This window comes from Salvelinus sp. IW2-2015, linkage group LG27, assembly GCF_002910315.2.
Source record: "Salvelinus sp. IW2-2015 linkage group LG27, ASM291031v2, whole genome shotgun sequence".
In the NCBI taxonomy this organism is placed as follows: domain Eukaryota; kingdom Metazoa; phylum Chordata; class Actinopteri; order Salmoniformes; family Salmonidae; genus Salvelinus; species Salvelinus sp. IW2-2015.
The window spans coordinates 37,802,674-37,830,140 of NC_036867.1; the positions used below are offsets into that span (position 1 = coordinate 37,802,674).

At 40.3% G+C, this 27,467-nt stretch overlaps 1 protein-coding gene across 1 annotated transcript; it reads left to right on the plus strand.

The window, feature by feature from the left end:
- The first annotated feature begins 2,383 nt into the window (after positions 1 to 2,383).
- LOC111953526 (zinc finger protein 271-like) lies at positions 2,384 to 24,578 on the plus strand. Its single transcript, XM_023972875.2, has 2 exons — positions 2,384 to 3,214; positions 17,472 to 24,578. Exons 1-2 carry the CDS (start codon positions 2,795 to 2,797, stop codon positions 20,082 to 20,084), a joined length of 3,033 nt encoding a protein of 1,010 aa, XP_023828643.1. The 5' UTR covers positions 2,384 to 2,794; the 3' UTR covers positions 20,085 to 24,578.
- The last annotated feature ends 2,889 nt before the right edge of the window (positions 24,579 to 27,467 follow it).

Sequence of the window (27,467 nt, forward strand, 5' to 3'; positions counted from 1 at the left end):
TGTATAACGTAACCTATTTGAAAAGTAGCAWTTTTTTTTTGAAATGGGTAAAGTCTACRTAACTTAGTCCACTCTATTTATAACAGATGCTATTTTTTGGAACAGAAAAGAGTATTGAGATCAAATATTTAATTGATGAGAACATTTGCAGAATGTCGGCCAAAATCCATCTTGTTCCATCTTCTCCCACTGCCCGGCACTGGGCTTCCACTCACTACCATAAATGTCAGGGGAATGCTAAAAAAAAACATTAGCCAAATCAACAACTGAAAATCATTTAGCCGACGTTGGCACAGCAGATAGAATGGTAATGGGGTTCGGCACAACAGCAGTCCTTGCATAAACTGCATCGTTAACACCAATCATCTGAGGCTTGTCGGACAGGAAGAATGAAGGTATTACAGGGAGTCTGGACAAGGCACAATAGCATCTCTTTCTACATCTGTCTTGCTACCGAAACATGTGGCAACCTCAACTAAATAAATTCAACAAACTGTTCTTTAGTCAATTTAACACTGAGTGCAAAATTTGTGGAGGCATATCAGTTCCCAGCTTGGATTGGAATTTGTGACTTGCAAGCAGTAATAGATCTCTGCATGCAGGCAGCCTGCTTGCTGGAGTGCATCAGTGAACATTCCATACAGCAGTTGGAACAGATCGCAGGTAGTCTACACAACAAAACAGCTGGAAAACAAAGACAGTTTCTCAAAATGTACACAAAAAACTAAGAAAAGATTTGACTGCTGTGGTAGTCCCTGTTCTCCTGCAATCTTGTTTTACATTTGTAAGTAAAGCAGCGGCATGTTGGGGAGAAGAACATCWAGGAAAGATATTCTAAACAGATATCAAAATGGTTTATGGTCATTGTAGTTTATWACCARGTTTGAGTTAGACTAGGTTGAATATTTGCTTAATAAAAACTACAACTCAGCGTCCCACAGTTCCTGACTTGATTTCTGACTTGAATTATTTGATTTCTTTAGAGAAACAGTGCGTTGGGCTCACATACACAAAAAAAGTAAATGTGTGTAGTGTATATCCATTAGGTGGCTTGGTGAGCCAGAGTAGCTTACAGAGCAAGAGGGGACGAAGCWCTATGTTTTTACTCTAGCTAGCGACGATATTTGAACTTCTGGATCCGGTGTTAWATGCCCTTTTTTTATACAACGGGTGGTTCTAATCCTGAATGCTGATAGGTTAAAACCACATTCCAGCCAGTGTCTATTCCACAAAATGATTATCTTCACTGCAGATCTGACCATCACATGACTCTTCAAGAGGACCACTACGCTCCAGATCGCCTTCTGTGCTCAGAGGTCCTTGATGACGATCTACCCCATCACACCACTCCTATTAATCATTAATCAACTAAAACAATGGGCCTTTATATACTGTGTCCCAGTATTTCTATGCATGTAATGTCTGTGAGTGAATTATGAAACAATTACTGTATGCAGATGTGCAAAAAATGGTGATGTAGATTTGTTCTTGCCATTGTTTGATCTATTTTAAATAAGAATATGTTGCAGATTATGGTTGCTATGGAAACAGATAGAAATGTAACGAACAATGTTGTCAATATCCAAATATCATCTGCAATACTTTTTACAGTACACTCTTAGAAAAAAAGGTGTCATCTGGAACCTAAAGGGGTTATTTGGCTGTCCCCATAGGAGAACCCTTTGAAGAACCATTTTTGGTTCCAGCTAGAATCCTTTCCACAGAGATTTCTACATGGAACACAAAAGGGTTGTACGTGGAACCGAAAAGGGTTCTCTTATGAGGACAGCCGAAGAACCCTTTTGGAACCTTTTTTTCTAAGAATGTTGATAATAGGTTGTAGTCAGGTGGTCATTACCAGATTATGATGATGTCTTAACTATGACCAGTAAACTACATAATATAGTGGTCAGAATTATGACCAGCTGGTCAAATAGGTCACAATTATCACAAACTGGTGGTCGTAAAAAATTAAACGTAATTTTCAACCAGAATAAGACATAGTAAAAAACATCATACTGAGGTCTTTTTAACCAGTTTTTACCCACTGGGGTCGTTRTCCCCTGTTTTCTCTTCTGCACACTTTTTGGGTTGCCACTAGTTACCACAGCCACAAAGTCAAAATTGTCTAGAGTAAAAATTCATAAAACAAAAATGTACTTTTTGGTCCTAATTTAAGGTTAGGGTTAGGCAAAAGGTTATACYTGTYGTTAAGGTTAGGTTTAAAATRWGATTTTAAAAATATAAATGTTTTAAGTAGGCGGGGTTTAGACATCATTTTGACTTTGTGGCTGTGGTAACTAGTGATGACCCCACTTATTGGCCCCTTTGACTTTCCATACTCGGCATTGAGAAGTAAAGTGAAACGTCTGCATCCATTTTACGACATTTCGCCGTGCATGTGATTTGCATATCGGATCATGTAAAATGCCAACTCTCAAGTGCCAATMATTGCAGAAAATAGCTAGAGTCGTTATCAATCGTTTATTTTTTATTTTTTAGGTTGCTGTGTTTGTCCTGTTCCTTTCTAAACCTGATCACACTGCGTCTGGTGTGGAGAGAGGAATAGCAGACCGTAGACAGTGGGATAGGTGTGCAGTAGGAACAACAAGCCTTGGATCGTGTGAGATGTTTTTTTAAATTCTTTGAATCAAATCAAACCAACAGCTTCAATTGCTACCTGCAGAAGCAAACAAAACGGCTTTTCATAGAATAACATAGCAGACTTCGTTGGTTTGCATCCTCTGGTTTTACCCGCACCCTTTCTGTTCAGATACAAAACACATCAGAGAAAATGGCGGAACTTGAGAAGGAAGGACTGAACCAAACAATGCATGAGAACCAAGATGAAGATGAGCCCCATTATACTGATGACTCTAAGACAAGCAAGATTCAGGACGACGCAATTTTCGAGGAAAAGCTAATTGAAGAGGTCAGAAGGTACAKCAATTTGTACAACACCTCATTGAAAGACTATAAAGACTTCACAATAACCAGCAACAGCTGGAAGGAGATAGCCCAAACTCTGAGAGTAGAAGAACAGATTTGCAGGACMAAATGGAAGAAATTGAGAGACAGATATGTCCGACTGAGGAGGAAAATTAAGGGGAAGAGTGGGGATACAGCATCAGGAATACAAACACAAATACTCACCACACTGTCCTGGCTGTCTGGCTTCATAAAACACAAGGAGACGAAGTCAGACTATCCACAGGTAAAAAATACTACTTCTACTGTCAATGAACCTTTTCTAGCCTTGGGTCAAACCTGGATGAAAAGACTATGACGTCTTATTCTGGTCGCAAATTGAATGTTTTTTTGTTGTGTCTTTTTACTGACCATAGTATGACTTTATTTTACTGACCACCATAGGACCCGTTGGTCATAATTCTGATCACTATATGTGCTATGTTATGTACTGGTCATAGTTAAAACCATCATAACCTGGTAATGACCACTTGACTACAGTTTATTACCTACTGTAAAAAGTATTTCTGAGGATAAAGTTGGATATTTCATATTTTTTGTTCATTACATTTCTATTTGTTTCCATAGGCACCAATTAGTTTAATTCTGCAACATATTCTTGCATTTTAAAATAGATCAAGAAATGGCAAAAACAAATCTATTTTTTGCAAATCTGCATACAGTAGTTGTATCATAATTCACCCACAGACATGCGTAGAACGACTGGGACACAGTATATAAAGGCCCATTGTTTTAGTTGATTAATGATTAACAGGAGTGGTGTGATGGGGTAGATCGTCATCAAGGACCTCTGAGCACAGAAGGTGATCTGGAGCGTAATGGTCCTCTTGAAGAGTCATGTGATGGGTCAGATCTGSAGTGAAGGGAATCAGCGCATTACAACTTTTATCAATGTGAGATTTAAAAATAACTAGAAAAGGACCTTTCTGAATAAACTTTGTCAACTCAGCTGGCTAAAACTATTTCCATGGTACTAGTTAAAGACGTTTGTGGCTGTTTATAGCTTAGTGAGAGAAAAAAGAGCAACTTTGCGTCATACTCCACCACGGAGATCAGGGGCATATTTGAGGACTTTCCAGAGGGCCTGCAACACATCAACCTTGTTAGTTTTCTGGCTTTTCATGACACTTACTGTAAGCATAAAACGAGATGAAAATAAATGAACGATTGGCATAATGTGGGCATGCAGGACACAACAGAACAGTAACACACAGTAAAATATCTTTAACAGGCAGAATCTGCTAAACCTGTCTTGTTGTCTATGTCAATGTCTCAACTGCTAACATTGTCTTACCAACTACAATGGAACACAKACAAGTGGTAGCAAAGGCTTGTTTTCTCCTCTGTCCATTCATATTGAAGTGGGACGTTCATTCATTGGTCATCAGTCTGAAACATTTTAAGAGAGGATATCAAAATTAGACAGTAGTTGGATAATGAAAATGTTTAACTCATCTCTAAATGGTCAAGTTTAGCTTAATCCTCCTCATACATGTTATAATATTCAAACAACTTTTTATAAACACCGCTCCATAATCCTGAGGACCTTGTCCCGGACAGAGGTTCCCCCAATTGAGGACAGCTTGGCAGTCTTAAAAAAAAAAAAAAGAAGGGTAAATGCAAAACTTTAAGTATGTGTAAAGAGATGATAAAATATAGTTTTTTTTTATTTTATTTTTTTACTTTCTGCAGAACTCCGTGAAGTTTAATCTCACACAGTGTCAATACAAACACATCCGCAGACATTCATTCTCACTGAGGGATCCACACAAACAAAACACTAATGAAAACAATGAATCCAAAACAAACTGATATTCAGAAACAACACAAAAACAAAACACCCACTATGCAGCACATTTTGTAAGATGGTCAACATACGGTTTCCAAATTCTGCCATATGTCTGGTTTATGTTTTGATGTTATATATAGCCTAGTCTAATGGGATGTAGCTAGATAGTTCCGTTCTCCAGTTTGTTACTGAGGGTGGATATGAGGCTTTCTAATTGATGGCTCTAAATTTTCAGACCTAGATTACAAAACTTTCTGATATTGATCACCAATATTAAAATTTACCAACAGACTTAATGGAGATGTGAYACCTGATGCAGAGAGAACACGTTAATGATCATCAACATAGCTAGTACAAGAGGTGGGACCAAGTCACAATTTTTCAAGTCACAAGCAAGTGACAAGGTCCAAGTCCCAAGTTGAACAGGTTTTTTCAAGTCAAGTAGAAAAATAAAAGTCGTAAGTTTACATACACCTTAGCCAAATACATTTAAACTCAGTTTTTCACAATTCCTGAAATTTAATCATAGAAAACGTTCCCTGTCTTAGGTCAGTTAGGATCACCACTTTATTTTAAGAATGTGAAATGTCAGAATAATAGTAGAGAAAATTATTTATTTCAGCTTTAATTTTTTTGATCACATTCCCAGTGGGTCAGAAGTTTATATACACTTAATTAGTATTTGGTAGCATTTCCTTTAAATTGTTTAACTTGGGTCAAACGTTTCGGGTAGCCTTCCACAAGCTTCCCACAATAAGTTGGGTGAATTTTGGCCCATTCCTCCTGACAGAGCTGGTGTAACTGAGTCAGGTTTGTAGGCCTCCTTGCTCGCACAAGCTTTTTCAGTTCTGCCCACACATTTTCTATAGGATTGAGGTCAGAGCTTTGTGATGGCCACTCCAATACCTTGACTTTGTTGTCCTTAAGCCCTTTTGCCACAACTTTGGAAGTATGCTTGGGGTCATTGTCCATTTGGAAGACCCATTTGCGACCAAGCTTTAACTTCCTGACTGATGTCTTGAGATGTTGCTTCAATATATCCACATAATTGTCCTGCTACATGATGCCATCTATTTTGTGAAGTGCACCAGTCCCTCCTGCAGGAAAGCACCTCCACAACATGATGCTGCCACCCTCGTGCTTCACGGTTGGGATGATGTTCTTCGGCTTGCAAGCCTCCCCCTTTTTCCTCCAAACATAGCAATGGTCATTATAGCCACACAGTTCTATTTTTTTTTCATCAGACTAGAGGACATTTCTCCAAAAAGTAGGATCTTTGTCCCCATGTGCAGTTGCAAACCGTAGTCTGGCTTTTTTTATGGCGGTTTTGGAGCAGTGGCTTCTTCCTTGCTGAGCGACCTTTCAGGTTATGTCGATATAGGACTCGTTTTATTGTGGATATAGATACTTTTGTACCTGTTTCCTCCAGCATCTTCACAATGTCCTTTGCTGTTGTTCTGGGATTGATTTGCACATTTCGCACCAAAGTACGTTCGTCTCTAGGAGACAGAATGCGTCTCCTTCCTGAGCGGTATGACGACTGCGTGGTCCCATGGTGTTTATACTTGCGTACTATTGTTTGTACAGATGAACGTGGTACCTTCAGGCGTTTGGAAATTGCTCCCAAGGATGAACRAGACTTGTGGAGGTCTACAATTTTTTCTGAGGTCTTGGCTGATTTGATTTCCCCATGATGTCAAGCAAAGAGGCACTGAGTTTGAAGGGAGGCCTTGAGATACATCCATAGGTCCACCTCCAATTGACTCAAATTATGTCAATTAGCCTATCAGAAGCTTCTAAAGCCATGAAATCATTTTCTGAAATATTCCAAGCTGTTTAAAAGCACAGTCAACTTAGTGTATGTAAACTTCTGACCCACTGGAATTGTGATACAGTGAATTATAAGTGAAATGATCGTTGTGTAAACAATTGTTGGAAAAATTACTTGTCAAGCACAAAGTAGATGTCCTAACCAACTTTCCAAAACTATAGTTTGTTAACAAGAAATTTGTGGAGTGGTTGAAAAACGAGTTTCAATGACTCCAACCTACGTGTATGTAAACTTCCAACTTCAACTGTATGCAATGACTTGTTCAACGACAAATCCTTGTCTATTTATTGAGGCTATCTGACAGCCCTTTTTATTATTTTGTCTACAACACATTTTGATTATGTAATTGTAAAGAAAATAATAATATGGACCATGTACCAGTCTTAAGGGGCATGAAATCAGCATGGCAGGTTGATGGGCTCAGTGTACATTTATTTACAGGTGAAAGCACCATATTATACAAAATATACAAGTAGATTTATCAAACATACACGCCACGGGCAATAGCCCAAAAGAAATAGGACCGGTTAAGCTTGATACAGAGGCTATGTGAACGGACACTGGTAGAGGGCAAGACTGCTCAGCCTTTCCTTGAGAAACCAAATAGAATCTTTCTAACAGAAGCTCAGAGGTACATACAGTGCATTCGGAAAGTATTCAGACCGCATGTCTTTTTCCACATTTTCTTACGTTACAGCCTTATTCTAAAATGGATTAAATCATTTTTTCCCCACTCATCAAACTACACACTACCTCATAATGACAAAGCAAAAACAGGTTTTTAGTTTTTACATAAGTATTCAGACCCTTTACTCAGTACTTTGTTGTAGCTCCTTTGGGAGCGATTACAGCCTTGAGTCGTCTTGGGTATGACTCTACAAGCTTGGCCCACTTGAATTTGGTTCGTTTCTCCCATTCTTCTTTGCAGATCCTCTCACGCTCTGTCTGGTTGGATGGGGAGRGTCGCTGCACAGCTTTTTTCAGGTCTTTCCAGAGATGTTCGATCGGGCTGGGCCATTCAAGGACATTCAGAGACTTGTTCCCGAAGCCACCCCTGTGTTGTCTTGGCTGTGTGCTTAGGGTCGTTGTCCTGTTGGAAGGTGAACCTTCGCCCCAGTCTAAGGTCCTGAGCGCTCTGGAGCAGGTTATCATCAAGGATCTCTGTACTTTGCTCCATTCATCTTTCCCTCGATCCTGACCAGTCTCCTAGTCCCTGCCGCTGAAAAACATCCCCACAGCATGATGCTGCCACCACCATGCTTCACCGTAGGAATGGTGCCAGGTTTCCTCCAGATGTGACGCTTGGCATTCAGGCCAAAGAGTTCAATCTTGGTTTCATCAGACCAGAATCTTGTTTTTCATGGTCTGAGAGTCCTTTAGAGTTCATGTGCCTTTACTGAGGAGTGGCTGCTGACTGGCCACTCACCATAAAGGCCTGATTGGTGGAGTGCTGCGGAGTTGGTTGTACTTCTGGAAGGTTCTCTCATCTCCACAGAGGAACTCTGGAGCTCTGTCAGGGTGACCATTGGGTTCTTGGTCACCTCCCTGACCAAGGCCCTTCTCCCCCACGATTGCCCAGCCAGCTCTTGGAAGAGTCTTGGTGATTCCAAACCACTGTGTTCTTGGGGACCTTCAATCCTGCATAATTTTTTTGGTACCCTTCTCCAGATCTGTGCCTCAACAAAATCCTGTCTCGGAGCTCAACGTACAATTCCTTCAACCTCATGGCTTGGTTTTTGTTCTGACATGCACTGTCAACTGTGGGACCTTATATAGACCGGTGTGTGCCTTTCCAAATCATGTCCAATCAATTGAATTTACCACAGGTGGACTCCAATCAAGTTGTAGAAACACCTCAAGGATGATCAATGGAACAGGATGCACCTGAGCTCAATTTCAAGTCTCATAGCAAAGGGTTTGAATACTGTTTTTTATAAATTTGCAAACATTTCTAAAAATCTGTTTTTTGCTTTGTCATTATGGGCTATTGTGTGTAGATTGAATGAATAAGGCTGTAATGTAACAGAATGTGGAAAAAGTCAAGGGGTCTGAATACTTTCTGAATGCACTGTATATGCACTTCCCAGCAAACATGACCCCATTCGGTGGGCAAGGTGGCCACGGGCTAGCCCACACCAAGCCCACCCGACACAGGCTAGCCCACAACAAGCCCAACTCCGGTTATCCCGCACCAAGCAGAACGCGGGCCAGCCCGCACCAAGCCCGCCGCGGCCCGGCCCACACCAAGTCCAGCATGGGCTAAAGGCGTCCGCATGCTTCCCAGGCGATACAGCTCAGTAGAGTTTGTGCATATATTATTTTGTGATGTTTTGGACTTCGGTGAGTTTTTTCGGCTGTTTGGGCACACAAGTGTTTTTCTAGAGGCAAGCTGAAGTTCTGAGCCGACGTCTATGCCCTTTCGTCTGCGATTGGTCAACAGTAGGGATTCTTCAATAAAGTCTTTGTCATTCAACGAGAGATGACTCGTTTTCATGCTCATTTTTTTATTGAAAAATACTGCACCAAACATCTTAGATGTAAAATTGTGCGACTAAGATCTCTTTGGAAAAACGTCAAAATTAATGACAGATTTGAGTTTATCTTCACTTTTTTAATTTGGACTATTTTTGGGCGTCTCAAAATGGACAAACAGTACTATTGTTGCTTTTTTTCTTGTTTTTCAAGCGAATGTCTTTTTACACTTTTTACACTGGTTCGGCTAGCCGAACTGAAGCATGCTGACGTCTTAGCCCACACCAAGCCCAGCTAGAGGCGGGGGCTCATTATAATATTTGGGGACAGGGTTTGCACACAGTTATTTTTGTGCAACTGTTACTGAGGGTTGTTCCAGTTGAAGTATTATGTTGTGTGATAGCCCAACATTTGGTATCTTGTACACTGCAAATGATAGTCTTTAAAAATACTTAAATAAGTGCATGTGACACATGAGAAACCTTAGTTTCTCACTTAAAAATATATGTAAGATAGTAAAAACTTGGTTGTCTTTCTGATGCAATGTATCATGTTCCCTAAATACCTATAAGGGTTTATGCATTTAATTAAGTTGTAATAAATATATTCCTATTAAAGAGCAAAGGTGCACCTCCCGATTGATGCTGCGGTCTAAGGTACTGCATCGCAGAGTTGTGGTATCACTACAGCCTGGGGTTGGATCCCAGGCGGTGTCACAACCGGCTGTGACCGGGAGTCCCATAGGGCGGCGCACAATGTAGAAAATAGTAAAAAATAAAGAAAAACCCTTGAATGAGTAGGTGTGTCCAAACTTTGTGTGTGTGTGGGGCTCTGCCAAAACAGGTGGGGCTCTGCCAAAAGCAAAACCTAATAATGGGAAGCATGGAAATGGCGCGCACAGAACATATCTACCTCTTCTTTAGACTTGTTTGAATGAGAATTACAGATCTATAACTCTCATTTCTGTGAATTTGGTTGGGTTGACCAAAAAGTGACATATAGCAGCTTTAACAAAAAATTCAAAATGAAAGCTTCATAAGTAAATAATCAATTTCAAGCAATTTTCACCTACCATGCTAGTAGGTCTAACTGTTGCTTGATGCCCCATTGCTGGTGAGCTTGCAAAGTAAACAGTTAATATTCTTGATCACCAAACCATTTATGGAGCTGCATATTTATTTATGGCAATCCTCTCTCCCTACAAATTGACGTTTGACTGCCCCCGATCCAATAGCTGTACAGCAAATCAGCAATATGTTCGCTAGCTCACCTGACGTGTGCTAAGTTTGCTGGTCCAATCAGAGGGCCAAGTGTGCGTTTCAATAGCCAATCTGTTGCACTTTTTGTTGCTAGGGGAATCCGTGGAGACTCTGTTACAAAACATGGCCAGATAATTTCAAGTCATCAGTCTCAAGTCAAAGTCCCTTGTCTTGAGCCTCCAAGTCTAGTTATTTTATATCAAGTTGAGTCTCAAGTCATGAAATTTGTGACCTCAAGTCAGACTCGAGTCCAAGTCATGTCACTAGAGTCCACAACTCTGGCTAGTACAAGCCTAGCTCTTACCAAGCTGGTTAGTAGGAATCATTACACATTGAAAATCAGAGTATCAAAGAGAAAAAAACATTTGAAACTTACTGTCAATGACTATGGATTTAAGGAGGGGTGGTTCTGTTCTCTCCTTTCGGTGGGATGTGGCTGTAAAGGTCACCGGTAACTGAGTGGGTGGCCAAGCACTGGAAAGCATCTCCACTTCGCTGACCCTCAACACTAGGGCCCCACAAGGGTGCGTGCTCAGCCCCCTCCTATACTCCTTGTTCACCCACGACTGCGTGGCCATGCACGCCTCCAACTCAATCGTCAAGTTTGCAGATGACACAACAGTAGTGGGCTTGATTACCAACAATGACGAGACGGCCTACAGGGAGGAGGTGAGGGCACTCGGGGCGTGGTGTCAGGAAAAAAAACCTCTCACTCAACGTCAACAAAATGAGATGATCGTGGACTTCAGGAAACTGCAGAGGGAGCACACCCCCCTATCCACATCGAAGGGACAGAAGTGGAGAAGGTGGAAAGTTATATATTTTTTTAAATTCCTCGGCATACACACATCACAAACAAACTGAAATGGTCCACTCACACAGACAGTGTGGTGAAAAAGGCCTCAACCTCAGGAGCCTGAATAAATTTGGCTTGTCACCCAAAACCCTGACAAACTTTTACAGATGCACAATCGAGAGCATCCTGTCGGGCTGTATCACAGCCTGGTATGGCAACTGCACTGCCCTCAACCGCAAAGCTCTCCAGAGGGTGGGGTGGTCTGCACAACGCATCACCGGGGCAAACTACCTGCCCTCCATGACACCTACAGCACCCGATGTCACAGGAAGGACAAAAAGATCAACAACATCAACCACCCGAACCGCTGCCTGTTCACACCACTACCATCCAGAAGGCGAGGTCAGTACAGGTGTATCAAAGCTAGGACCGAGGGACTGAAAAACAGCTTCTATCTCAAGGCCATCAGACTGCTAAACAGCAATCTCTAACTCAGGGGCTGCTGCCTACATTGAGACCCAATCATTGGCCACTTTAGTAAATGGATCACTAGTCACTTTATACAATGCACTCTAAATAATGCCACTTTAATGTTTACATATCTTACATTACTCATATCACATGTATATATTTTGTACCGTCTATTGTACATGCCTATGCCACTCGACCATTGCTCATCCATATACTTACATGTACATACTCTCATTCACCCCTTTTAGATTTGTGTATTAGGTAGTTGTTGGGGAATTGTTAGATTACTTGTTAGATATTACTGCACTGTCGGAACTAGAAGCACAAGCATTTCGCTACACTCGCATTAACATCTGATAACCATGTGTATATGGCAAATAATATTCGATTTGATGTTTAACATACAATTTATATCTAATCGGATCCACAGATTGCGAGTTGAAAATAAATACTTTTACTAAGAGTATTAGTAATTGACTGACCCGGTCTCTCCAAATCTCCCAACAGTACTATTTCTATGGTCAATTTTAGAACAATGTTATGCATTTTAGCCATTCCTGAACCTGAGACGAGAAACAGGCTCCCGAAGGGCAGAGCTTCAATGATTGTATGCCCCAAATATTCAACATTTTGTTGGTGGCAAGAATACTATATAATAATTTTAGCTGGAAAGCACGAAGTCTTGAATCTTGCATGGTTTTATATATCAACTCATACACCCTGTACCATGGAATCGGTACCTCAAACATCTCTTCCAAACTATTTTGTCATCTGTATGGCACAGCCGTCAACATCCTGGTCCTCAAATGAAATGGGTATACTTTCCTATTTATGCTATTTTTATTCCTCCGCCAGTTTTGGTCCTTTTATATTGGGCAGACAAACCAGTTCCCTACCTCTTCCCTCAGCCATCGGCCTCCTCCATTTTTGGGGTAGTGCTGTAATCAATTGGTTGTACTCTTGGATTGAGCAGACGTTCCCGTACTATTCTGATAACTCCATGAAAGACACAATTCTACCATTCCAATGTACAATATAATTTAAGAACAAAATATCCTTTTCAAACATCTTTCCCATAAATACAGGTATTTTATCAACCAGCACATTTGAGTTCAGCTATAATATTTGTTCTATCTTTTCAGGCCATTTTTAAACAATGGATGAGCTTTTCTTAGTAATCTACTTGAGAACCATAGGGTTCAGGTAAAACTTTATAATAAGTGAAGCTTTTAGAGAAGTTTAGGTCTTTTATAATTAATAATCTCAACCCACCCAATTCATATTCATTATATAGATAGGCATGCTTTGTCTGGTTTAGCATCCCAGATAAAGCTAAATATTTTTTGCTCATATGATTTGAAAAACAAATCATCAGGAATAGGCAGTGCCATAAGTGAGTAAACTGAGATATGACTAAGGAGTAAATCAGGGCAATTTGTCCATAAATAGACAGGTATTTACCTCTCCATGGTTGCAGGATCTAGTCTATTTTTAAAATTTTTCTATTGAAATTCATTGTGGAGAGCACATTTATATATTTTGTGATATGAATACCAAGTATGTCTACTTCACCGTCAGACCATTTTATAGGTAAACTGCAGGGTAATGTAAAAGTTGTATTTTTTAAAGATCCAATACGTAATATTGTACACATCATAATTAGGTTTTAGTCCAGAGAGTCCAGAAAAGTTATCTACATCTTCAATGAGACATTGCAGGGATCTAGCTTGCGGACTTCATCTAAAACTTGAGTCGTCGGCATACGTGAACACCTTTTGTTTTTAAGCCTTGGATTTCTAATCCTCTTATTGGATCTGATTTTAATAGCTAGCATTTCGATGACCATAATGAATAGATATGGTGACAGCGGACACCCTTGTTTAACTCCTCCTGACAATTCAAAACTCTGAGAAGTAGCCGCAATTTACTGTTTTACACCTGGGGTTGCAATACATTACTTTTATCCATTTTTATAAGAGAATAACCTACATTTTTAAAGTAAAATCCAGTCTGACTTTATCAAAGGCCTTTCAAAAGCCGCTATAAATACCAGGCCTGGCTTCTTAGATGTTTCATGATGTTCTATTTATTTCTAGTTGTCGTATATTATCTCCAATGTATCGTCCATGTAAAAAACCTGTCTGATCAGGATGAACAATACCTGGTAAAACCTTTTTAAATTCTGAGTGCTATGCATTTCGATAGTATTTTTGCATCACAACATTGAAGTGTAAGAGGCCTCCAGTTTTTTAGATAGACTGGATCTTTTATATTTGCCATCTGGGTCTTGTTTTAGTAATAGTGAAATCAGACCTTCCTGCTGAGTACCTGACAGATTATAACTTCTATAGGAGTAGTTAAAACAAGCTGACAATGGCGCTTTGAGTATATCAAAAAAGGCTTGATATACCTCTACCGGTATGACATCAAGCCCTGGGTTTTTCCAGACTGAAAGGATTTAAAAGCCTCAAAGTTCTTCTTCGGCAATTTGGCCTTCGCACTGATCTTTCTGTACATTTTGTAAATGTAAAAAAAAAAGTTATTTGGTAGGTATTCCTTACCGTAATCGTCATTAAGTGGATGAGGATGAGACGGAAAAGAGAACATCTGCTTAAAATATTTAGCTTGTAGAGTGAGTTACCTGTAAACAGTATGTTATATTCCTTTTCTTTTAGCCACGTAGACTGATCATCTTTTTTAATAATCTGCTAAACTGTTAGTTATAACTGGCTATACTTATTTCACCCCTTACCATAACTAGATACTATTCTCAGTCTAAATTGACCATAATTAGTGCTTGTACTGCCATAAGAGGTATTATGACGGAGATTTCAAATGTCTGATATTTAGAATTCAAGAAACAGGTTCTAGCAATATTTGTTTTATTCCCTTGCCGGTGAGCTAATGCCACAGATGTTAGAACATTGAGTCAAGATATTGTGTGTCTAGTCAATCGGAGTAGGTTGATGTGAATGATATTGGATGTGATGTAGTGTGAGTGTATGATGTCTGAATAAATAATAACCCAGCCAATTTGCATGGTTGAGTGTCTGAGTACTTTTTCCACCACTGCATGTTACACAATGTCATACTTGAGTAAAAGTAAAGATGCCTTAACAGAAAATGACCCAAGTAAAAGTGAAAGTTACCCAGTAAAATACTACTTGAGTAAAAGTATCTGGTTTTAAATGTACTTAAGTAGTGGTAGAATTACTCAAGTATGACAATTTAGTAAAGTAAATGCTATTCATCAAATTCCTTATATTAGCCAAACCCGACAGCACTATTTTCGTATTATATTTTAATTACGGACAGAAATGGGCACACTCCAACACTCAGACATAATTTACAAACACAGTAGTTGTGTTTTGTGAGTCTGCCAGATCAGAGGCAGTAGGGATGACAAAGCATTATATTGATAGGTGCCATAATTCTGTTCTGCCTGAGCATTCTAAATGTAACGTGTACTTTTGTGTGTCGGGGAAAATGTAAGGAGTAAAAAGTACATTATTTTCTTTAGGAATGTAGTGGAGTAAAAGTTGTCAAACATAAATGGTAAAGTACAGATACCCCCAAAAATACTTTTAAGTACTACTTAAGTACTTTACACCACTGGTAACATGAAGTGAGAATAGCCTTAATATTCAGGATGATAATTGTAATCCATATTGTATCACCAACATAGTTGCATCATAATTATCTTTAACATCATTTTCATAGAAAAACACATCCCAGCATTTCCATAGCAAATGACGTTTCACATGATCATGACCGACACCTTGCATTACTATATAGACGGCTTCACTACAAATGTATCCCGTACAATATATTATTCCCCAATGTACCTGTTCTGATATCTTCCCCTTTCTTGTTGTAAACGTAGATAAAAATGTAGACAGACATAGACAAACATTAAATTATAGAAAAGTTATTGACGAGAGAGAGAGATCAAGTGTGTGTGTAAGCGAGCATGTAATTGAGTGCGTGTGTTCATATCAACTTCATAGTTTTCAGATATTTTTCCAGTTCCCATACTTTTTTTTCCATAACCTGATGTCCCCGTAGAATTTAGTACAGCCATGGTGTTATGGAGCTGTCTCGGAATAGCTGTCCATCTATAAAGAGTTTGTCCACAATGAGAAAGGCACGCTTACCCCTCTCCCTCTGTTGCCTCTGTACAGGATACAGCCTCTTGCGACGTTCATTTATCTTCCGTGGAAATTGGTCATTGAGACTGAATTTGGTCTGGGACCCTTGGTCTTGTCGCTCTGAGCTCCAAGTCTGTGTACTTGGTGGAAAGCCACCTTGTTTAGTCTCTAGAGGAAGTTTCAAGGCGGATTGCATGAATTCCCTTTATTGCGCCCGCTGGATTATTGGTTGCGTCATCAGGAATCCCAGAAAATATTAGATTTTCACGCATGCTACGGCTTTGTATGTCTAGTAGCGACTCCCTCATCACCCTGTTTTCCCTGAGTAGACAATCCATGTTGGAATCAAGAGTTTTTACCTTGGCTGTGAGTGCCTTGTTCTCTCCTTAATATCACTCTGGCTAAACTCCCCCTCAGCCCTGCTACCTCCTCACACAACTTTTAAAGTGCATGGATTCCAGCAAGAGCACTAGCCTCTACTTCAACGGTAAGTAAATCGTCCGTGTCTGTAGATGAATTTTTTCGGGTTAGTTATTTTGTGAGGTAGCCGGATCTTTCTATGATGGAGTATGTTGTTCCTCCATAGCATAAAGCTGTTGATACTCGTCGATTTCCTTCAGGATCTCCTTAGTATCCAGGTTGGCTCTGAACTGCAACCAGTTGTTTACAAATGTTTTTAACGATGCATCTTTCCCACGATGACCGTGCTTTCACTGTTTGTTTAATTAACGGGCTGCTACGTGAACACTCGCGTCAACGAAGCTTTGGTTTTCTATAGTATGTAAAGTTGGCTAGTTAGCTGATAAGCAGCTCATTCTACTCAGCACCTACTGGACCGCTGCATCAGAGAGTCAGACGATGACAACTCTATTCTTGCTAACACACTGTTCTTTCTAAACAAGTCTGCTTTGGGCTTGATAGATACTGACCACGAATAGGAGAGTTGATGTGTAATGTAATAAGCAGTAAATATTCAATGTTGTCTGTGCACTTAGCTAGCTACCATCCCATAGCATACATTGCATTTGAAGTGTGAATGGCTCATCCGTTAATATACGGAGACAATTTCCTATTTTTCTTCCATTTTTGTTGTCACTCCTGTTGGTCCCCCAAGTGGGGATTCATGCTCTCCGATTGGGTTAAACTCAAGTTGTTGGCCACTGACAAGTATTGCGATTCTACAAGACGATAGGTTTGTCGCTACCGGGTTGGCACGCAGCAGGTGCCGCATTTGTTCTTGCAAGAGAAGGCCTCCCTCAGTGATAAATATCTATCGGCAGTGAGATTCTCAGTGTGTTTCATGCTTTAGATAACTGGTCAGTAGATCAATCAGATATCAACCCAAATAGGAATCATTTTTCATGATGTCGAAAAGATGTCATGAAAAATACGTCCTGACCAAATTTCAACCAGGAAAAAGACGTYTTTATCATGTCATATGCCTACTGGGTAGCCTATGCTATGGTGATCTCTAGACCTAATGAAAAACAATACATTATCATGTTGATACTGCTAGGTATTTCAAATGATTAGAACTAGCTACTACTGTAAAAATGTATAGACCTAAGTTATTTGTTTAGCTATTTATTGAATGCTATCTATTCTAATTTGGACTTTAACGTATTGAAAAGTAGACTATATCTATTACAAAATTATGTTTTAGAGAACAGCGATGATAGGCCTACTAGTAATTATGCTATTTTAAATGTTTTTCCAGGCAGAGGAGATGGACACCTCAGAAGACCTGCAAGATGACAACCTGATTGAGCAGGAACACTTCCACAGTTCTAATAATGAACAGCAAGATGGACATTTGGCAGTTAGGAGGAATGTAATATTAGAACGAACAAAATTCAACCAAAGACAACAAGAAGCAGGAGAGACAGCTGATGAATTTATCACTGCACTTCATTGTTTGTCASAACATTGTGGTTATGGAGGTCTGCTCAGTGAGATGATAAGAGACAGACTAGTTGCAGGCTTACTTGACAGGAGACTGTCCAAGCAATTACAAATGGACCCAGAACTCACACTGGATAAAGCTGTCACACGCATTCGTCAAACTGAAATTGTGGAAAAGCAACAGGACCTGCAGGAGAATACCTTCAAAGCTGCCAGCAGCACAGAAAATGAAGACCGCGTGCTTTCATGTAGAAAACATCAATGCCCAGCCAATGTCCAGTGCCAATCAGAGAAGAATCAAAACTCAGAAAGACCACAACAACCCCAAACAACGCAGAAGAATGCAGAAGATCCCCTGGATACTGATGACACTGATGGCTTCAGTACTGGAGGAGAGAAGCCTCACTACTGCGCCTACTGCGGTAGGAGCTTTCAAAAAGTGAGGGATCTTATAAGACACCAGCGAACGCATACTGGAGAGAAACCTCACCACTGCCCTGATTGCGACAGAAGTTTTGCTCGATTAGATAAGCTTAAATTACACCAGCGAACACATACTGGAGAAAAGCCTCACCACTGCCCTGATTGCGACAGAAGTTTTGCTCGATTAGATAAGCTAAAGATCCACCAAGAAATACATATAGGAGTGAAGCCTCACAACTGCCCTGATTGCAACAGAAAATTTGCTCGATTAGATAAGCTTAAGTCACACCAAAAAATACATGCAAAAGACAAAAATATTTTTCATTCCTCTGACTGTGTGAAAAGCTTTGTCTTATTGGAGAAGCTTGAAAAACACCAGCTGGACAATACCTTCAAAGCTTCCAGCAGTGCATCCAATGTAGATCGTGTGCGCACACAGCAGAGAACATTCAGCAAAGTCAGAGAGAGTAAAAGGCAGCAGAGTAAAATACGAGCTAGAGCTCCAGGAAAGAGAACACCAACACATAGCAAAGAAATGCAGGAGAAGGAAGAGGAGCCCCTAGATACTGATGACTCTGATGATTGGATCGAGGGTTTCGGTCCTGGAGGAGAGAAGCCTCACTACTGCTTTGACTGCGGTAAGAGCTTTAGAAAAGTGAGGGATCTTATAAGACACCAGCGAACACATACAGGAGAGAAGCCTCACCACTGCCCTGTTTGTGACAGAACRTTCGCTAGATTAGARAAACTTAAATTACACCAAGAAATACATACAGGAGTGAAGCCTCACCACTGCCCTGATTGTGAGAGAAGTTTTGCTCGATTAGATAATCTTAAATTACACCAAAAAATACATATAAAAGAGGAACATAATATCACACTGAACCATCAAACTGAAATGAATGTAGATTGTGTGCGCACACAACAGAGAACAGCCAGCAGAGGCCGGCAGAAGAGTAAAATGCGAGCTAGTGCACCAGGGGGAAAAATGGGCCAGGCACAGCCAGGCAAAGACTCCCCTTACAAAAGTTCAGTTCGAAAGAATCAACACTCAGAAAAACTGCGACTACCCCAAACAACGCAGGAGAATGAAGAGGATCCTGAAGATACTTCTGATAACTGGACAGAGAGTTTCAGTACTGTAGAGAAGCCATACATCTGCTCCGACTGCGGTAAGAGCTTCAGACTAGAGAATCGTCTTATAAGACATCAGCGAACACATACAGGAGAGAAGCCTTACGACTGCCCTGACTGTGACAAAAGTTTTGCCCGATTAGATCATGTTAAGTCACACCAAAAAACACATATGAAGGAGGAACGTAATTTCCGCTGCTCTGACTGTGTGAAAAGCTTTGTCCGATTGGAACAGCTTGAAAAACATCAGTTAACACACAAGAAAAGTTACCGCTGTTCAAAGTGTGATGAAAGGTTTTCAGACCTGGTTAACTGGAAAGCACACTTTTTAGTACACAGAGAGATCCTCCACTGTCCTGACTGTGACAAGCAGTTCTTGTACAAGGGACTTTTTGAAAGACACAGGAGAACACATTTGAGAAAAAGAGAGAAATTTCTCTGCACAATATGTGGAAAGGAGATTCACAACTTTAAAATACACATGCGAGTACACACTGGAGAGAAACCATATCACTGCACTGAATGTGGGAAGAGTTTTGCATATACAAAATCGTACAAAACACATATATTAACACATACCTCTGGTGAAAGAGCAACCTATCCTTGTTTGGAATGTGGAAAGACTTTTACTCGCATAGATGGCATGGTGAGACACGTGAGGAGGGTTCATACTGGAGAGAGAAATCATCAGTGCGGAGACTGTGGAAAACGATTCTTTCGAAAAGAGTCACTGAAGAGACACAGTCTTGTTCACACTGGAGAGAAACCATACCAATGCTCTGTCTGTGGGCAACGCTTCTCCCAAGATGGCGACAGAAAACGCCACGAGAAGAGGCACTACTCTGGTGTCTCAGAGTTCCTCGATCTATAATGCAGAAGTGGTGTTTGGTATTGCAGGAACCCACCCAATCAATGTGATTTCTAACCAGGTGGCCTGGAATTGCCACCACAGACTGTAGAAAATACACACAGACAGACTGTTGCTGATACACAAGTCTGAGTATTACTGTTTTTATTGAAGTATATATATTTTTTCAAAAGTCTTATTTTAAATGTGTTTTAATATTTTGTTTCAACAAAAGCATAGTATATTATCAATAGCGTTCATTGTTAAATAATGGGCCTTCCCCATTGGTGGTTTGCAGTCAGCTATATTGTATTAAAGATGCACAATGCAGAAATCTCTCCACCATTTTCCTGGTTGCTAAAATTTGAATAGTTGGCCTATTTTCAATTTGTGACAAAACAAGCAAGTATAGTGTACAATGGTACCATCTATACCGTTGTGAAATATATTTTCCAGAACAAAAAATATTGTACTTTCAGCTGGTGTACAAAACCAAAAGTGAAAGACAGAACGGGAAGCATAGAAATGGTGCACATAGAACATATCTACCGCTTCTTAGACTTGCTTTTGATGAGTGACAGATCTATAACACACATTTATATGTGAATTTGGTCAGGTCGCCCAAAAAGTTATATATTGCAGCTTTATTGTTGATATTTTGATTATCAGGTGGGCCACAAGCTACTTTGAAAAGATGCCAATGAAAGGTTCCCAACTACAACCTTCGAGTGTATACATTTGGCTGAAATTTGCTCTTAAGCTGCAGAGGTCAAACAAATTCTCCAGCTGGCTGCCACCTATGAGGGATCAGCGACCTAGAGTTAGGACAAGGCAGGGTGGGCATCTACAGATCAGATATACCACTGAACTCTACAGACAAAGCCCAATACCTTGCCTGGCTAACCATTTACATCGATCCAGCCAACTGACGTTTCTTCTCCACATGAGTCTGGATTTGCCTTAGAATGTGAACACATTCTGACCTTTCTGATTGGTCCCAGAAATAGATAGGTTGGGCCAGCGCCGGCCTGCATGATGACGTTATCAACTTTGATACTTTCCGTGGTTAAGATTTGTTAGACTATCCAATCACTGATGAATTAGTTTTGTACAATGCTTCTCATTTTGAAGTCACACAAATAACTTCTAGGATGGCAACGCCTTCAGAAAGTTCATACCCCTTGACTTATTCCATAATCTGTTGTTACAACCTGAATTCTAAATAGATTTTTTTTCTCACCCATCTACACACCCATTACCCCATAATGACAATGTGAAAACAACATGTTTTTTGAAATGTTATCAAATTTATAGAAAATGAAATATAAAATCTACTTAAGTATTCACACCCCTTTGCGATAACACTCCAAATTGAGTTCATGTGCATCCAATTTCCTTCGATCATCCTTGACGTGTCGCTGCAACTTAATTGGAGTCCACCTGTGGCCAATAATTTTTTGGGGACATGATTTAGAAAGAAACACACCTGTCTATATAAAGTCCCACAGTTGACAGTGCTCGTCAGAGCAGAAACTATACCATGAACTATACCATGAAGTCCAAGGAACTGTCTGTAGATCTCCGAGAGAGAATTGTGATGACGCATAAATCTGGGAAAGGGTACCGTATAAAACAATTTCTAGAGTGTTGAAAGTTTTCAAGAGCACAGTGGTCTCCKRCATTGGGAAATTTTAAAAATGTGGAACTACCCAGACTGCCGAGAGCTGGCCGTCCGACAAAACTGAGCAACCGGGCAAAAAGGACCTTGGTCAGGGAGGTGACCAGGAACCAATTGACCACTCTGACAGAACTATAGAGTTCCTTGACTGAGATGTAAAAACCTGTCAGAAGGACAACGGTCTCTATAGCACTTCACCAACCTGGGATTTATGGGAGTGGCCAGACGGAAGCCACTCCTGAGAAAAAGGCACATAACAGCACCCCTGGAGTTTGCAAAAAAGCACGTGATCGACTGAGAGAATAAGGCAAACGATGCTGTGGTCTGATGAGACAATTTTTACTCTTTGACCTCAAATGCAAAGCGCTATGTCTGGAGAAAACCAGGCACAACTCATCACCCATCTAACACCATCCCTACCGTGAAGCCTGATAATGGCAGCATCATGCTATGGGGATGCTATTCAGCTGCAGGGATTGGGTGACTTGAAAGGATAGGGGAGCAATGAATGGAGCCAAATACAGGCAAATCCTTGATGAGAAGGTGTGCAAACAACCTTAGACTGGGGGCGAAGATTTATGTTCCAACAGGACAATGACCCCAAGCATACAGCCAAAGCAATGCTGGAATGGCTTCAGAACAAGAATGTGAAAGTCCTTGAGTGGCCCAGACTTGAATTCCATAACTTGAGGTTGAGAAAATCTGCAAGGAAGAATGGGAGGAAATCACCAAATCCAGATGTGCCACGCTGATACATACATACCCAACACGACTCAAAGATGTAATCGCCGCCAAAGGTGCTTCTACAAAGTATTGACTCGGGGGCGTGAATTATTATGTAAATTAGATATTTAATTTAATACATTTTCTAAAAACATGTTATCACTTTTGTCATTATGGTGTATTTTGTGTGGATGGAAATAAAAAAAAACATTTTAAATTCAGGCTGTAACACAATGTGGTCAAGTGGTATAAATACTTTCTGAAGCCAATGTATGTAGCGATAGAGCAGTGGAATTAGGTTCAGGGTGTTGTCAGGCAACCCAATACCATAATTAGTTAGGCTTTTAAATGTCACTAGATGGGGGATATGTTCACATGAAAAAAAAATTGTGTGTGTTTATGCTTTTAATCATGTTCATGTTCTTATTTGTATATTGTTGTTCCCCCTGTGTTATACAATCTGCCTTGCAAACTATAATTTTTAATAAAAGATAAGTGGGCATAGTTCAAATGTTGGGGAGACTCTTTGGCTGTGTTTCCACAGGCAACCCATTTCTGGGGTGCATTCAGTTATTTCAACAGTTCGTACTGAATGACACGTTTTCCCAAAACGGTGCACACCGTTCAACAGCAATTCAGTACAGTACTGTACCCCCCGCGGGACGGTTGAGCTAATGTAGGCTAATGTGATTAGCATGAGGTTGTAAGTAACAAAAAAAAAAAACAGGACATGTCTGATATGGCCAGAAAGCTTAAATTCTTGTTAATCTAACTGCACTGTCCAATTTACAGTAGCTATTACAGTGAAAGAATATGCTATTGTTTGAGGAGAGTGCACAATTATGAACTTGAAAATGTATTAATAAACCAATCAGGCACATTTGGGCAGTCTTGATACATTTTCAACAGTAATGCATTGGATCAGTCTAAAACTGCACATACTCTACTGCTATCTAGTGGCCAAAATCTAAAATGCGCCTGGGCTGGAATAGTACATTATGGCCTTTCTCTTGCATTTCAAAGCTGATGGTACAAAACTTTTTCRTTTCCCTGATGGTACAAAACTGTTTCCTTTCAAATGGTATCAAGAAAATGCATATCCTTGCTTCAGGTCATTGAGCTAGATTTGGTTATGTCATTTTGACAAATTGAAAAAATGTCCGGATCCTTAAGAGGTTGTAATTAAACCACAGATTATCAGTTATATTGACAAGATACTCAAGTGACCGCTCTAACAATGAAAATAAATGTCTTCAAAAATAGAAGGCTCCTGAGTCGCGCAGTGGTCTAAGGCATTGCATCTCAGTGCCAGAGGCATCACTACAGACACCCTGGTTTGAATCCAGGCTGTATCACAACTGGCCGTGATTGGGAGTCCCATAGGGCGGCGCACAATAGGCACAGCGTCATCCGGGTTTAGCCGGTGTAGGCCGTCATTGTAAATAAGAATTTGTTCTTAACTGACTTGCCTAGTTATATACAAATAAAAGGCATTCAGGAGGCAGCAAAATCAGGTGGACCATTCTAGCCAATGAGAGGACAGATAAGCATGTGAACAGGCACAACCGATATGTTTTTTCTAAAAGTTCCTGGGATGTCACATGTCCTACTTATATCAGTACACTCATAACAACTAAGGACCTAAACATTCCGAAAATTAGACCGAATAAGCCGTTCAATATTTTTAACGAAATTCGACACTCATTGACCGCTATACAAAAACTCACCTGCTGGAGAACACAGATTTTGGGCCCAGTTATCCCTCTCGCTTTGTCTCTTCCTCTCCATACTGAACACACCCCAGAATTGGTCTGCCTGTGTAAGTCCAGCGTTTTAATAGTAAATCTGTAGTCATTCTCCAGCCATTACTGTATTCTTATAGATGGCACAGTCTATAAGAGTATAATCCAAATGTCTTACCAGTAAAACAAACAGAAAGGAAACACCAACACGCAGAAGAGGGATCGGGGTCACTAAACGACCAGTGTTGTGTTCCTTGATTTTTATTACAAAATAATGATTTCCCACAATTAACAGTACATATTTAGCCAAAATAAAGAACGGAAACAGCCAGCGGTTGGCAATGGATGACTAACAGTGTTTACTCCAGAACAGACCACAGCGGAGAAAACAGGAGTTAACTACAGCAGGGGTGGCCTATCTGACCCAGGCTTTTGTTCCAGTCAAACAGTCTGATTCAACAAGCCCATTAATCATCATCTTCTTTAAAGACTGACTAGATGAAATGGGTGTGTTGCTAGAAAAAAATACCTGCACCCACAGACCTTTTGTGGATAAGATTGGCCACCCTGAACTGCAACATTCTAGTCATATGCCTGCTGCCTTTCAAGTCGCTGTTAAAATCAATTTGAGTGATCACGGAACTCCCAGTGCCGTCTGTCGCTGATATGTCCCCACCAGTCCTCACCCACACATCCCTTAACTCCACATCATGCTCACAAGGATGCAATGTTCTGAATGTTGCAGATAAAATGTATTGTAGAGATATGAATCCCTATTTTACTACATGACAGAACTAATGTCTGTTTCACATTAAATAAAATGTTCCTCCAGTCCTCTTTGTATTGTCATTAGGAGATTGAAATCAGATTGATTGGCCAAAACCACCTTTCCCTGAGTTTGACACAGGCCATGGACAACTGAAGTCTAAAGCACAGAAACAGAAGGCATAGAACAGGACAAAACTCTCATCTCATAACATAAGCTGCTATTTATCAGTGTGATTTAACTCCTAAGCCCAAACCTCTACCCACAGACAGTTGTTTAATAAGGTGTCCTAATCAGTGCAAACACAGATGGATCAAAAATATTGGAGGTGGGAACTGTTGGAATAGTCAGATTTTTCACAGACCCACACCATCCACTAACAGTCACCCCATATCATCCCCACCCAGCACCCCTTCCCGTATCCTCGCCACTCTCACAACAGAGAAAATACAAATAAATGGAAAATTAATGATTGAATGAGTATTGGTTTGCAGTCCGTCTATCATTACTGTTCCAAAGGAGAACAGCATTGTCTATTAACATGGTTCCATCTTTTGTTGCTGCTACAGCCACATATTCCATCCACTGGTCTCACAACTCTGTATGTGTATCATCTGGGAGAGAGAGGAGAGGAAGGAGAGGGATTAGTCAACGGTATATGTTTGCCAATCAGTGTTGTATGTATGTATGTATGTATGTATGTATGTATGTGTGCATGCATGCATGTATGTATGTATGTATACTACCGTTCAAAAGTTTGGGGTCACTTAGAAATGTCCTTGTTTTTTAAATTAAAGCACCTTTTTTGTCCATTAAAATAACATCAAATTGATCAGAAATACGGTGTAGACATTGTTAATGTTGTAAATGACCATTGTAGCTGGAAATGGCAGATTTGTTATGGAATATCTACAGAGGCCCATTATCAGCAACCATCACTCCTGTGTTCCAATGGCAAGTTGTGTTAGCTAATCCAAGTTAATAATTTTAAAAGGCTAATTGATCATTAGAAAACCCTTTTGCAATTATGTTAGCACAGCTGAAAACTGTTGTTCTGATTAAAGAAGCAATTAAACTGGCCTTCTTTTAGACTAGTTGAGTATCTGAAGCATCAGCATTTGTGGGTTCGATTAGAGGCTCAAAATGGCCAGAAACAAATGTGAAGTGAGTAGTACACAGCGTTGTACGAGATCTTCAGTTTCTTGACAATTTCCCACATGGAATAGCCTTAACTTCTCAGAACAAGAATAGACTGATGCGTTTCAGAAGAAAGTTATTTGTTTCTGGCCATTTTGAACCTGTAATCAAACTCACAAATGCTTATGCTCCAGATAATCAACTAGTCTAAAAGGAGGCCAGTTTTATTGCTTCTTTAATCAGAACAACAGTTTTCAGCTGTGCTAACATAATTGCAAAAGGGTTTTCTAATGATCAATTAGCCTTTTAAAATTATAAAAACTTGGATTAGCTAACACAACGTACCATTGGAATGCAAAAAGTATGGTTGCTGATAATGGGCCTCTGTAAGCCTATGTAGATATTCCATTTATAAAAAACAATCAGCCGTTTCCAGCTACAATAGTAATTTACAACATTAAACAATGTCTACACTGTATTTCTGATCAATTTGATGTTATTTTAATGGACAAAAAAAACCTATTTTCTTTCAAAAACAAGGACATTTCTAAGTGACCCCAAACTTTTGAACAGTAGTGATGTGTGTGTGTATGTGTGTATGTGTGTATGTTATGTATGTATATACACTGCTCAAAAAAATAAAGGGAACACTAAAACAACACATCCTAGATCTGAATGAATGAAATATTCTTATTAAATACTTTTTTCTTTACATAGTTGAATGTGCTTACAACAAAATCACACAAAAATGATCAATGGAAATCAAATTTATCAACCCATGGAGGTCTGGATTTGGAGTCACACTCAAAATTAAAGTGGAAAACCACACTACAGGCTGATCCAACTTTGATGTGTAATGTCCTTAAAACAAGTCAAAATGAGGCTCAGTAGTGCGTGTGGCCTCCACGTGCCTGTATGACCTCCCTACAACGCCTGGGCATGCTCCTGATGAGGTGGCGGATGGTCTCCTGAGGGATCTCATCCCAGACCTGGACTAAAGCATCCGCCAACTCCTGGACAGTCTGTGGTGCAACGTGGCGTGGTGGATGGAGCGAGACATGATGTCCCAGATGTGCTCAATTGGATTCAGGTCTTGGAACAGGCGGGCCAGTCCATAGCATCAATGCCTTCCTCTGCAGGAACTGCTGACACACTCCAGCCACATGAGGTCTTAGCATTGTCTTGCATTAGGAGGAACCCAGGGCCAACCGCACCAGCATATGGTCTCACAAGGGGTCTGGAGGATCTCATCTCGGTACCTAATGGCAGTCAGGCTACCTCTGGCGAGCACATGGAGGGCTGTGCCCCCCTTTGTCCCCCCAAAGAAATGCCACCCCACACCATGACTGACCCACCGCCAA